The sequence below is a fragment of the Anomaloglossus baeobatrachus genome, chromosome 8 (assembly GCF_048569485.1).
Source record: "Anomaloglossus baeobatrachus isolate aAnoBae1 chromosome 8, aAnoBae1.hap1, whole genome shotgun sequence".
Lineage (NCBI taxonomy): Eukaryota > Metazoa > Chordata > Amphibia > Anura > Aromobatidae > Anomaloglossus > Anomaloglossus baeobatrachus.
The window spans coordinates 132,942,724-132,956,274 of NC_134360.1; the positions used below are offsets into that span (position 1 = coordinate 132,942,724).

The 13,551-nt window shown below is 49.1% G+C and overlaps 1 protein-coding gene across 1 annotated transcript in view; it reads left to right on the top strand.

Moving 5' to 3' along the window:
• Positions 1-13,551, top strand: part of PDC (phosducin) — a 243,959-nt gene that overhangs the window by 215,044 nt on the left and 15,364 nt on the right. Inside the window, exon 3 of the mRNA XM_075320934.1 lies at positions 11,071-11,231. Coding sequence (XP_075177049.1) covers positions 11,071-11,231 — 161 coding nt within the window. The remainder of the gene's footprint in view (positions 1-11,070; positions 11,232-13,551) is intronic.

Sequence of the window (13,551 nt, forward strand, 5' to 3'; positions counted from 1 at the left end):
CGGGGTAATAAGGAGTTATTGGCAGCCCATAGCTGCCAATAAGTCCTAGATTAATCATGTCAGGCGTCTATGAGACACCCTCCATGAATAATCTGTAAATTACAGTAAATAAACACACACGCCCGAAAAAATCCTTTATTGGAAATAAAAAACACACACACATTCCCTGGTTCACCACTTTAATCAGCCCCAAAAAGCCCTCCTTGTCCGGCGTAATCCAGGATGATGCAGCGTCGCATCCAGCGCTGCTGCATGGAGGTGACCGGAGCTGCAGCACACACAGCCGCTCCGGTCACCTCCACGCAGGTAATGAAGACAGCCGCGCGATCAGCTGCTGTCACTGAGGTTACCCGCTGTCACTGGATCCAGCGGTGGCCGCGGGTAACCTCAGTGACAGATCAGCTGATCGCGCTACTCACCGCCGCTCCGGTCAGCTCCAGTCAGCAACTGAGGTGAGTAGCGCGATCAGCTGATCTGTCACTGAGGTTACCCGCGGCCACCGCTGGATCCAGTGACAGCAGCTGATCGCGCGGCTGTCTTCATTACCTGCGTGGAGGTGACCGGAGCGGCTGTGTGTGCTGCAGCTCCGGTCACCTCCATGCAGCAGCGCTGGATGCGACGCTGCATCATCCTGGATTACGCCGGACAAGGAGGGCTTTTTGGGGCTGATTAAAGTGGTGAACCAGGGAATGTGTGTGTGTTTTTTATTTCCAATAAAGGATTTTTTCGGGCGTGTGTGTTTATTTACTGTAATTTACAGATTAATCATGGAGGGTGTCTCATAGACGCCTGACATGATTAATCTAGGACTTATTGGCAGCTATGGGCTACCAATAACTCCTTATTACCCCGATTTGCCAACGCACCAGGGTAAATCGGGAAGAGCCGGGTACTGTCCCAGAACTGTCGCATATAATGTATGCGGCAATTCTGGGCGGCTGTTGGCTGATATTGTTAGGCTGGGAGGCTCCCCATAACGTGGAGCTCCCCATCCTGAGAATACCAGCCTTCAGCCGTATGGCTTTATCTGGCTGGTTTTAAAATTGGGGGGAACCGCACGCCGTTTTTTTTAATTATTTAATTATTTATTTCACTACACAGTATAGACACGCCCACCGGCTGCTGTGATTGGGTGCAGTGTGACACCTGTCACTCAGCGTGGGGGCGTGTCTCACTGTAACCAATCATAGGCGCCGGTGGGCGGGGTAAGCAGGGAATACGAGATTGTTTAATGGGCGGCCGGCTTTTTCAAAACAGTAAAAGCCGCCTCAGCAGTGTGAATGCCGTGCAGCGCCGGGGATCGGGGATCGGTGAGTATATGAGAGAGGGGGATAGACTGACATGGACAGAGAGAGAGGGACAGAGATAGTGACGGACTGACAGAGATTAGTGCATGACAGACATTGTGAGGCGCTTCAGAACGCAGCTTTTCAGCTGCGCTCTGAAGCAGACCTTTTTTAAGCTGCGGTGCAGAGCGCACACCTGCGCACATAGCATCAGACACCAAAATCGTATGATGGATGTCACACGTTTCAATTGACTAGTTTCGTACTACTAAACGTCCAATGTATGAGGAATAAACGACGTGTATGCGATCACCGTATTTTCGTTCAATATCGATCGCATGTAGGTTTCACACGCAAATACCTCACGAACGATGCCGGATGTGCGTCACTTACAACTTGACCCCGACGACGGATTGAAAGATTTATTGAAGTGTGTAAAGCAGGCTTTACACTTGTGAAAAAAAATTCTGACCACAAAGAACATTTTTGTGGAAAAAAGGGATTTTTTTATTTTCACAGCCAAACTGTGAAGCACCTGGGGGTTCAAGGTGCTCACTACATGACTCATCCCAGAGCTATGGGGTCAGTCCCAGGCAGTGTATTTACTGAGACAGTTCACTGGGTGGCCATTGCCCGGTTCCGTGACCCTGGGGGTGGATTAAAAGGGGTTATTTACAGAGGAATGATGAGATAGTTTTTGTCTTGACGCCACTTGCAGGTTGTGGCTATTTAAGTGGAGCCGCCACTGCACAGTTTCTCACTACTGGGGCTGATGTTAGTGGCAGCCTGGATGTTGGGACCTCCGCAAATAGGGCCAGGCCCCAGGGGATAGATGATGTTTTCCGACGCGCCAAGAAGGTAGGCCACACAAGGGATTGCAGTGTGACTGGTTTCTTTACTCACAGTGTTGTTATGGCTGGCAACCCGATGGAGGCTGGTCCTCACCACTGGTCCCCTTAGTTCCAGTGCCAGTGTGGTGACCTGTTGGCTGTCTTTACCTGCACCTGTCTCTGGTTGATGGGTCCCCGTGGCTTGGAGCGTCTGGGGTTCCCCTACTGGTCATCTTGCAGTCTTAGTCCGTATGACAGGTAGCTTGAACCCTGTGGGGTCAGTTTCTTGGTTCTTGTTCCCCGGTTCTCCCGTTGCTACTGTGTCCCAAACTTTACGGTCGGTGAGGTCCTGGATAATCCCCTCACCGTGCAGATTTTTATCAGGTCTGCCTGGAGCGTTTTCCTGACCTAGGGCTCTGTACCCCATCAGTGCTATGGTTCCGGGAGTACTCCACCGTACTCCACCGGCAACCACACGCCTGGGCCCAGAGGTCACCACTATACTCTAATGTCAATACGGTTACGTCTGTCTCCTCTCACTTACACTTACTGACTGTCAGACCTCTCCCCCCTGGTTGTCATCTAGTGGACTGGATCGGTTCTACCCCTAGGTGGCCATCTATTGGGTCGAACCCTAGCCTGTCACCAGTCTTTGGGAATGGGAAAAACAGGGATAAAAATGAATGTTTTGGTGTTACAGGCACTGGTCTTCTGGGTCCCTGGGGGTAGGCCCTGGATCCTGGATAGGATACAGTTCCCTGTAGCTCCTGATGGCTTCAGGGGCACTACATTCCCCCTTGGTGAATTCCAGCACGTCCTCGGGCTGCAACGGTGAACAAAGTTAATATTTTAATTCACATTTTCTATCAAACATTAAAATCTCTTCCAAACGCAGGGGAGGCACTTTCTTAAACATTTCTAAACCTGAGTACCCTTCCCATCAACCACCACCCAAAAGTCCTGGTCCCAAAACCCCTAGGAGGCATGTCGCCAGTTTCTATGATGACTGGGTCACAGCCGCCTCTGCTGCAGACCCTTCCTGCGACCTTTTCCTCTCCTTGCTGGTGATGTCAATGAGAGTCCTTTGTGCAAGGTTGTACTCTGGTAGCATGCACAACTGGTGCAACTATCTACAAAGAAAAGTTTTTACTGCTACCAATCCAGCAGTTTTGGTCCATATTTATCAAACTTGTGCAAAACCAGGTTAGGGCAAAATTAACATGTTCAACAGGAACAGGGTAGCACAACAGGTTAAGGCTACCAGGGAACTGGAAAGGAGACATCTGGGTCGACTGACCTCCTGGGATCAGCACTGAAGGTTTGGGATAACTGGTCTTGTGCACCTTTACTGCCTCCTGGTGGCAGCTGGGAAACTGGTGCTGTGAAAGGAGTGGGGGCTGGTATTTTTGCAGCGGCCCCAGTAGGACATATTGCCACATCCAGGGCGTTCCAGCCCCGCTCCCCATAGTTGCGGGTGTAGGTTACTACATCTCCTACATGCAAGTCCTGACCGGGGTGTCTCTTACGGAGATGGGGTCTCACATCCCGGTGGGAGACAAAGACTCCCTCCTGCAGGCTGGGCTCAGCAATAAAACCCCATCCCCTTTTCAGACTGAACCACTCGACCACCCGCTGGCACAGCAGTCCCCGTGCCTTGTAGATGGCATGCTGCAGACGCTGCTTATCATGGAGGTCACGGGCCTCCACCTGTGCCCGCTTGGTTTCCCACTGCTCCCGCTCCCGGGCCAACTGGGCAATAGTGGCCTGGCATGCCACCTGGGTCTCCTCGTCAACACCGACCCATACCATGCCGATGAATGCTGCTTTCTCTGGGCCCGGTTAAGAGACCTTTGGTGCCGGAACAGGGTATTTCACTGCCGGATCCCCGACAGCAACTTGAGACAGTACCTGTGGGTGGTCATCGTCAGCAGCGGTCTCCTCCGCGGTTCCTGATGAGGGTGCAGCTTTGTCGGTCGCAGACGGGTCAGGAGGAGGTGCAACCTGGTCCTTTTTGGCCGGGCTGGATGGCGGTGCAGTCTGGTCTGGCCGGGTTGGATGATGGTGCGGTCTGGTCGAGGGTGGATTCCGGCAGACAGGTCGGTGCAACCTGGGCAAGCGGCGCCCGATTCTCATGGGCCCGCATGGTCGCCACCACCTACATCATACCGGCTCTCCACTCCTCTATTTGCCAGAGGTACTGCACCCGCATGACACGGCACAGCTGCTGGGCCTCTTCCTCCAGCCTCTCTGCAGTCCACACTTCAGGACAACCTGGTTCACTTCCACGATCCCCTGGGGCAGTCATGGTCTTACTTGTAGCAGTCCGGGAGGCATTCTGTGGTTGGGCCTCCGGGCTCCCGGCTTCCAGTTTCGTTTTTACATCCTTTGTCACTCCCAGGGGGCAGGATCTCGTTTCGCACCTTTTTCACTACGGCTGTGGCGCAGTCAGTTTTTCACACAAAATGGCGGCAGTTTTACAAGTCATAAACCCAGTCCATAAGGCGCACATCACCCAGTGTAGACAGGTCTAGTCCAATCTTGTTCAAAGTGGCAGAAAGCTGACTCACCCCAGGGCTATGGGGTACTCAGGCAGTGTATTTACTAGGACAGTTCACTGGATGGCTGTTGCCCGGTTCCGTGACCCTGGGGGTTGCTTAAAAGGGGTTATTTACAGGGGAATGATGAGAAAGTTTTTGTCATGACGCCACTTGCGGGTTGCGGCTATTTAAGTGGAGCTGCTGCTGCTGCACAGTTTCTTACTACTGGGGCTGATGTTAGTGGCAGCCTGGATGTTGGGATCTCTGCAAGTAGGGCCAGGCCCCAGGGGATAGATGATGTTGTTGAGTGTGGAAAGAAGCTAGGCCACACAAGAGATTGCAGTGTGACTGGTTTCTTTACTCAGTGTTGTTATGGCTGGTAGCCTGATGGAGGCTGGTCCTTACCACTGGTCCCCTTAGTTCCAGTGCCGGTGTGGCGACCTGGTGGCTGTCTTCCTCTGCACCTGTCTCTGGTTGATGGGTCCCCGTGGCTTGGAGCGTCTGGGGTTCCCCTCCTGGCCATCTTTTAGTCTTAGTCCGTATGACAGGTAGCTTGAACCCTATGGGGTCAGTTTCTCGGTTCCTGTTCCCCGGTTCTCCCGTTGCTACTGTGTCCCGATCTTTATGGTCAGTGAGGTCCTGGATGGTCCTCTCACTGTGCAGATTTTAATCAGGTCTGCCTGGAGCGGTTTCCTGACCTAGGGCTCTGTACCCCGTCGGTGCTATGGTTCCGGGAGTACTCCACCATACTCCACTGGCAACCACACACCTGGGCCCTCAGGTCACCGCTACACTCTCCTGTAAGTACAGTTACGTACGTCTCTTCTCACTTCCACTTACTGACTGTCAGACCTCTCCCCCCTGGCTATTGTCTAGTGGACTGGATCGGTTCCACTCCCAGGTAGTCATCCATTGGGTCCAACCCTAGACTGTCACCAGTCTTTGGGAATGTGAAAAACAGGGATTAAAATGAATGTTTTGGTGTTACAGGCACTAGTCTTCTGGGTCCCTGGGGGTGGGCCCTGCATCCTGGATCGGATGCAGTTCCCTTTAGCTGCTGATGGCTTCAGGGGCGCTACATACACACCTAGAAAAGTTGCTTGAGGAATTTAGTTTCCATAATGGGGTCACATCAAGGGCTCTCCAAGCGCAACATGGCATCCACTAACGATTTTAGCCAATTTTGCGTTCAAAAAGTAAAATTGCACTCTTTCTCTTGCAAGCCCTGCTATGCACCCAAACAGCTGTTTTCCTCCAAATATGGGGTATCATCATACTCAGGAGAAATTGTACATCCGTTTATTCCTGTTACTCTTGTAAAAAACAAAAATAACTGAGCTCAAAGAACATTTTCGTGGAGAAAAAGTGTTTTTTTTTATTTTCAAGGCTCAAGGTTGTAAAATTCTGTGAAGCACCTGAGAATTAAAGGTGCTCACCACACATCTATATATGTTTCTTGAGGGATGTAGTTTCCAAAATGAGGTCACTTGAGGGGGGTTCACCTGAATCACGTGTTTTGAAGAGGAAGATACAAACTCTGATGAAAGTGCTCAGTATAGAGCAAAGGGTAAATGTGAAATGATCCAAAATGTTCTGTACCCCAAATTGTTACCAAAAAGAATTCAACTGAATCTACAAAAAAAATATCCCCACTCAGGTTCATCATCTTTTAACTAAATATTTCTTTCACGTTACTGGTAGCACATGGGCTCTGGAAAAGTAATATGGCTCCCCCAAAAAAGAAATCCAGCAAAATCCGCAATCTCAAATTAAAATGCCCCCTTCCTTTCTGAGCACTATCATGTGGCTAAACCACAGTTAACATTCACATGTTTGGCATTGTTGTAGTGAGGAGAGTCTAATTAATTTACGGGGTGTGTGTCTCCAGAAACATGAGATGGGCACAATGTATGGGAACTAAAATTTACTGGGCACAACAATGTACTGGGCACAACAAGGGTTTATTTGCAACTTTTAATTCTGGAACAATCACTGCATTTGATTTCATGGGTGTTTTCCAGAGACAAAATCATCACTACACCCATAGATGAACTCCCAGAGGTGTGTAATTTCTGTAATCTGGTCAATTTAGGGAGTTTCTGCTCTTCTGGCACTTAGAAACTCTGCTAACGAAGTCCACAAACTATTGTAGAAAAATCTGTGCTCCAAAAGTCAAATGGCACTGCTTCCTTCCTGAACCCTGCCGTGTTGCCAAACACTACTTGTTGCGTCCAGGTGGTGGAAACTCTGGACCGTACACCGGTTTCCCTTGAGGAGGCAGCCAGGCCGGTCACCCCGCCAGAGGGTCTGGATGCACGGCAGCCGAAGCACTGTTGGTAGTCAGACAGTCCGTAGGAGAGCTGGAAAGGTGGATGTTGCTGAACACACGGAGTTCTGGACGGTAGTCCGGGTGACGAGGCTCAGGGCCCGATGCCGGGTAGTAGGGTCAGGCGGGATCCGGAACCTGCTGAGCGATGGGACGGGTCACCAAACGGAGCCAGGGACTGGAGACTGGCGGAGCTGCAGAGGTGGTGGAACATCCGCCGAAGTCACCGTCGGGGTACTGGCACGGACGTGGTTCGGAGCGGCTGGCGTGGCAGGACAGGCTCTACGAGACAGGACAGGGTTAAGACAGAGCAAGCAATACGGGGACCTGAACTCCTAGTCTATCAAACACGTAGAACAGGCCCTGCCCACCAGGATAGTGACTCTTAATATACCCTGTACCTGTCTATGCAATTTCCTGTTTCTAGGTTCTGGCCCTTTAAGAAAGGGTCAATGACCGCGCGCGCGCCCTAATGCGCATGCGCGAGGCCCGAGTACCAGAAGCCAGTCCAGGGAGCGGTGCAGAGGAAGCAGGGGTGCCCGGCTGGGTGTCCCACGTCGCAGAGGAGCGCCGGGAGCGGGGAGCTGGACGCATGGAGGCCACAGGCGGGGAAGAGGAGGCCGGGACCGGAGTGGTGAGCAGGGGACGCCGCCGGGGAGCGGGCCACGGGGACCGGAGAGCGGGGCCAGGGGACCGGGAAGCGTGACACTACTGTACAGTCACGTGGCTTATTGCTACGTTCAGGAGAAATTATGTCACACATTATGATTCCTTTTTTACTTATTCATCTTATGAAAGTTAGCAATCTGGAATTAAAACATTTTAGTGGTAATAATGTAATTATTTTTTTTTCATTACCCAATACTATAAAATTTTGGGACAAACTTGTAGTGTCAATATCCTCACTGCACCTCTATAAGTTCACTTAGGGGTGCAATTTGTAAAAAGGGGTCATTTATGGGGGATTTCTGCTGTTCTGGCATCTCAGGTGCTCTGCCAATGTGACATGGCACCTGCAAACCATTCCAACTAAATTGAAATGCTAATATGGTGCTCCTTCCATTCTTTCCTGTGTACTGTGCCTCAAAAGTAGTTTTTGATCACATAGAGGGTATTTGTTACGGTTGCTGCGAGCACTGGAGACTATGTCCAGATTTCTTGCTACTGCACATGTGCGAGCGCTGGAGACTAAGTCCAGATTTCTTGCTACTGCACATGTGCGAGCGCTGGAGACTAAGTCCAGATTTCTTGCTACTGCACATGTGCGAGCGCCAGAGACTAAGTCCAATCTTGGAGCCATTGCACATGTGCGGGTGACATCATCGCTGACACGAGGTCACATGTCTCTGACACCTTCTATGCCGATTGGTCGCTGGTCATGTGCTTGTGACGGCTTGCTCGGTGATAGGCCAGCATGACGTCACTCCTGTCGTTCTGGCAGCGGATTGGCTCTGGTGTCCTCCATCTTGGATGAGGCACAGAGTCTATATAAGACCCTGACACACGCCGCATGGTGCTCAGTCCTCTTGGTTCATGCATATGAGTAGACGCTCTGTGCGCGTTCCTCTAGGCATTCCTCTGTCTATGCTAGGTGAGCGCTACCGGCAGGGTAGAGTTCTTATACCTTACAGCTTCGGCTGCTGTCCGTATCCTTACCTCTTAGGGGAGCGGACATAGGCAGGTGCCTGAGGCACATGGTCTGGCTGGGCCTTGTGATTCTACTCGTAGGTGGACGTTGCCGCTAGGGTAACGTTCCTTATACTGCGTCTGGCAGTTGTTCGTATCCTCGCACACTAGGGGAGCGAACAGAGGTAGGCGCTTTGTGCGGCTTACGCTGCTGTTCGTCTCTTTTGCACCACTAGAAGAGCGGACCTAGGCAGGTGCCATATCTAGTGGTTCGTGTCCTCGCACACTAGTGGAGCGAACGCAGGTAGGAGCTTTGTGCGGCTTACGCTGCTGTTCGTCTCTTTTGCACCACTAGAAGAGCGGACCTAGGTAGGTGCCATTTTGCACACATTGCATTTGTCTCTGTGATTATTAACAGAGATCATTCCACACACCCTCCAAGTAAGGGAGGAATTGCTTTACTTACTTATTATATCCTTCTGTGAGTTAACAGAGGTATTGCACTCTGCCATAGTCTGCAGCAGAGTCTTTGCACGGTGGACCCTGACTGTCTGATACTCCTTTAGGTTCTTATCAGATAGCCCCCCGTAACAGTATTGGCAAAATCATGAGAAATTGCACAATTGTGTGGTTCATTTTCTTCTGTAACCCTTCTGAAAATGAATGATTTGGGGCTAAAGCAAAATTTTTGTGGTAAAAATGTATTTTTCATTTTCATGGCTCAAGGTTATAAAATTCTGTGAGGCAACTGGAGGTTTAAGATGATTCCTTAAGGTTTCTAGTTTACAACACAGAGTCACTTGTGGGGCAATTCCACTTTTTAGGCACATAGGGGCTCTACAAACACAACATGGTATCCGCTAACGATTTCAGCCAATTTGCATTCAAAATGTCAAAAGGCGCTCCCTCCCTTTCAAGCCCTTCAAGCTGGAGCCCCGAGCACATTTTTTACTTCCATGCGAGGATCGTAATATCCACACCTAGGACTGTAACCTGGAGAATCACAAGATCGGTGAGCTGGCATTAACCTTTTTTACTTCTATTGCTCAGTTTTGGCACCAAACTGGTTTAGACAGATTGCAGCCATTTATACAGGATTGAACTTGATCACATGCAAAGATTGCTTTTATACAAAGCACTTGGCACCTGGGGTTGCCTGTTAAGCTGGGTTCACACTAAACGACAGCGACAACGACGTCGCTGTTACGTCACCATTTTCGGTCACGTAACAGCGACCTTGTAAGTCGCTGTTATGATCGCTGCTTAGCTGTCAAACACAGCAGAAGCAGCGATCATAAGGTCGCTGTGCTACATGTTCAGAGAGCAGGGAGCCGCGCTTAGCGCTGGCTCCTTGCTCTCCTGCAGCACACATCGGGTTAATTAACCCGATGTGTGCTGCAGCTACATGTCACAGTTCAGAGAGCAGGGAGCCGCGCGCACTGCTTAGCGCTGGCTCCTTGCTCTCCTTGCTACAGTATACATCGGGTTAATTACCCGATGCATACTGCAGCCACATGTCACAGTGCAGGAGCCGGCACTGGCAGCAAGAGCGGAGGCTGGTAACCAGCGTAAACATCGGGTAACCAGGGAAAGGTCTTCCCTTGGTTACCCGATGTTTACGCTGGTTACAGCTTACCGCAGCTGCCAGTGCCGGCTCCTGCTCGCTTCATTTCGTCGCTCTCTCGCTGTCACACACAGCGATGTGTGTGTCACAGCGGGAGAGTGACGACCAAAAAATGAAGCTGGACATTCAGCAACGACCGGCGACCTCACAGCAGGGGCCAGGTCGTTGCTGGATGTCACACACAGCGACAGCGACGGGACGTCGCTGCAACGTCACAGAAAATGGTGACGTAGCAGCGACGTCGTTGTCGTTGTCGCTGTGTGTGACACCAGCTTTACTGTGTAAGTGTGTGAAGGGGAAAGGGAAGATAGTAATATAGCTAAATTTGTTAGTCATTGTGCAGATCCAGCAACAGGTCCTGCTGTACACCCATTGATTTGCACTTCTTACTTAGAGTTTTTTTTTCTAGTATTGTTTGGCTTTCTGTTAGATAAATTGTTCCAGTAGTCTGATACACTGGAAAGTGTCGCTGGGGCAGCACATTGATCTCAGTCTCTCCTGGCCGATTGTATGTTTATTTTCTTGTGGTAAGCTTTATGTGATATTTTACATTACTAGATCCATAACCAAGTTGTTTACAAAGCAAAAGACTTTATCCCCTTCATTGTCTGTTCTCGTTCCTAGTCTGCAACTCGCTGTATTCTGATAGTAAACCCCCAATTCAAAAAGAAACATTGTTCTGTAATAAGATTTCAAAAATTTCTTAGCTCTTCTTGTACTATTGATTATTACTGAAAGAAACTGAAATGAATGTTAAGTGCATCTTTGAGAACCGGATTTATTTAATACAACATGAAGATGTTTTATTTTATTCTCAGTCAACCCCCCTTTACTTACACAGGACCAAAAGGTGTCATACATGACTGGAGAAAGTTCAAGCTCGTCAGTGAAGACCAAGAAGCAACACCTGCGACCAAAAAGGAAATTCTTCGGCAAATGTCTTCTCCTTATAAGGCACCAAGCAAAGAAGAGAAGGACACAAGAGAAAAATTTTCTCGAAAGGTAATTCAACGGTCGAAAGTAGAACACCATATGGTAGTCATAGATAGATATTTTCAATACTTGCATTCTTTAAATGCATGGTCCAGGATAAGTTAGCATATTTAGCTCAGTGGGGGTACAAGATTCAATATAAAGAAAATTCCAGCTCTATGATGTGCAGACAAAATGTATTTAATAGAAAATCCAACGGTTGAAATTCAGACATCAAATGTCATGTGCAAAAATCTAAAAAAAACAGTGTAGATCTATGCATTTCAGATGAGAACAATCCTTAATCATTTGTTTTTGAGGGGGCTATCTCCTGCATCAGAGCAGTACGCTTTCCTGCTCTGGAGAATTGGAGTTCACTTTAAAGGACTCTTTATGTACATTACAACAGTCAACACACTTATCAATTAACTGGTGGATGTCCTACAGAGGCAAGAGTAAGGGTACCGTCACACTTTAGCGATGCATCAGCGATCCCACCAGCGATCTGACCTGGTCAGGATCGCTGCTGCGTCGCTACATGGTCGCTGGTGAGCTGTCAAACAGGCAGATCTCACCAGTGACCAGTGACCAGCCCCCAGCCAGCAGCGACGTGGAAGCGACGCTGTGCTGTCAGGGAGCCGGCGTCTGGAAGCTGCGGACACTGGTAACTAAGGTAAACATCGGGTATGGTTACCCGATGTTTACCTTAGTTACCAGCGCACACCACTTAGCACTGGCTCCCTGCACTCGTAGCCACATCACATATCGGGTTAATAAGTAAACATTTGCTTATTTACCCGATGTGTCCTCCGGCTACGTGTGCAGGGAGCCGGCACTGACAGCATGAGAGCTGCAGACGCTGGTAACGAAGGTAAATATCGGGTAACCACCTTGGTTACCTGATGTTTACCTTGGTTACAGCTTACTGCAGGCTGCCAGATGCCGGCTCCGGCTCCCTGCACATTCAGATTGTTGCTCTCTCGCTGTCACACACAGCGATATGTGCTTATCAGCGGGAAAGCAACAATACAAAAACGAACCAGGGCTGTGTGTAACGAGCAGCGATCTCACAGCAGGGGCCAGACCACTGCTCAGTGTCACACACAGCAAGATCGCTAATGAGGTCACTGCTGCGCCACAAAAACCGTGACTCAGCAGCGATCTCAGTAGCGATCTCGCTGTGTGTGAAGTACCCCTAAACTGAATAAAGAGATAGGACATCCCATTTCCATACAATGTGCAGTAGTCATTCTCCATTAATGCTGCTAACCTGTCAATCACTTCAATAAAAGCTCAGCTGTAGCACCTGAGAATAGCCACTACACAGTGTATAGAGCTGTGGTGTGCAAATTTCACACGTGTTGTATATCTGGCAGCCGTACTAGTTTGCCCATTTCCTCAGCAGCTAATGCTCATTTTAAGACTTGAATTTTTCTTTTCTCTTCTTCCAGGACTCATAATTTTTAATAACCATCCATTTTAGCATACAATGCACTGAAAAACAGGAAATAATCAAAGTGGAGTGAAATAAAAAAAAATGCAACTCAGCCATTGTATTTTTTAGTTTTTCATAGATTCATAGAATAAGAGTTGGAAGGGACCTCGAGGGCCATCGGATCCAACCCCCTGCGAGTGCAGGCTTTCCTAAATCATCCCAGCTATATGTTTATCCAGTTTCTGCTTGAAGATTTCCATTGAGGAAGAACTCGCCACCTCCCGTGGTAGCTTGTTCCACTCTCTGACTGCCCTGTCAGAATGTTTTTCCTAATGTCTAATCTAAATCTCCTTCCTTTAAGTTTCATCCCATTGCTTCTTGTACTTTCTTATGCTCAAGAGAATAGGGTAGTTCCCTCTGCACTGTTACTACCTTCCAGATATTTGTAGACCACTATTAAGTCTCCTCTCAGCCTTCTCTTTTTCAAACTAAACATCCCTAGTTCTATTAGCCGTTCTTCATAGGACATGGTTTGCAGACCTTCTACCATCTTGGTTGCTCTTCTCTGGACTTGCTCCAATATATCGATGTCTTTCTTGATTTGGGGCATCCAGAACTGTACACAGTATTCCAGGTGGGGTCTGACCAGGGCAGAGTATAGGGGAATAATTACCTCTCTTGATCTAGATTCAATGCTTGTCTTGATACATGCCAGAATTTTGTTGGCCTTTTTAGCTGCAGCTCCGCATTGTTGGCTCATGTTGAATCTGGGATCCACTATTATGCTCAAGTCCTTTTATCTGGTGCTATCACCTAGTTCTATTCCTTCCATACTATATCTGCTTTTTACATTTCTTCTACCCAGATATAGGACTTTGCGTTTGACCCTGTTAAAAACCTTTCTGTTCTCCGCAG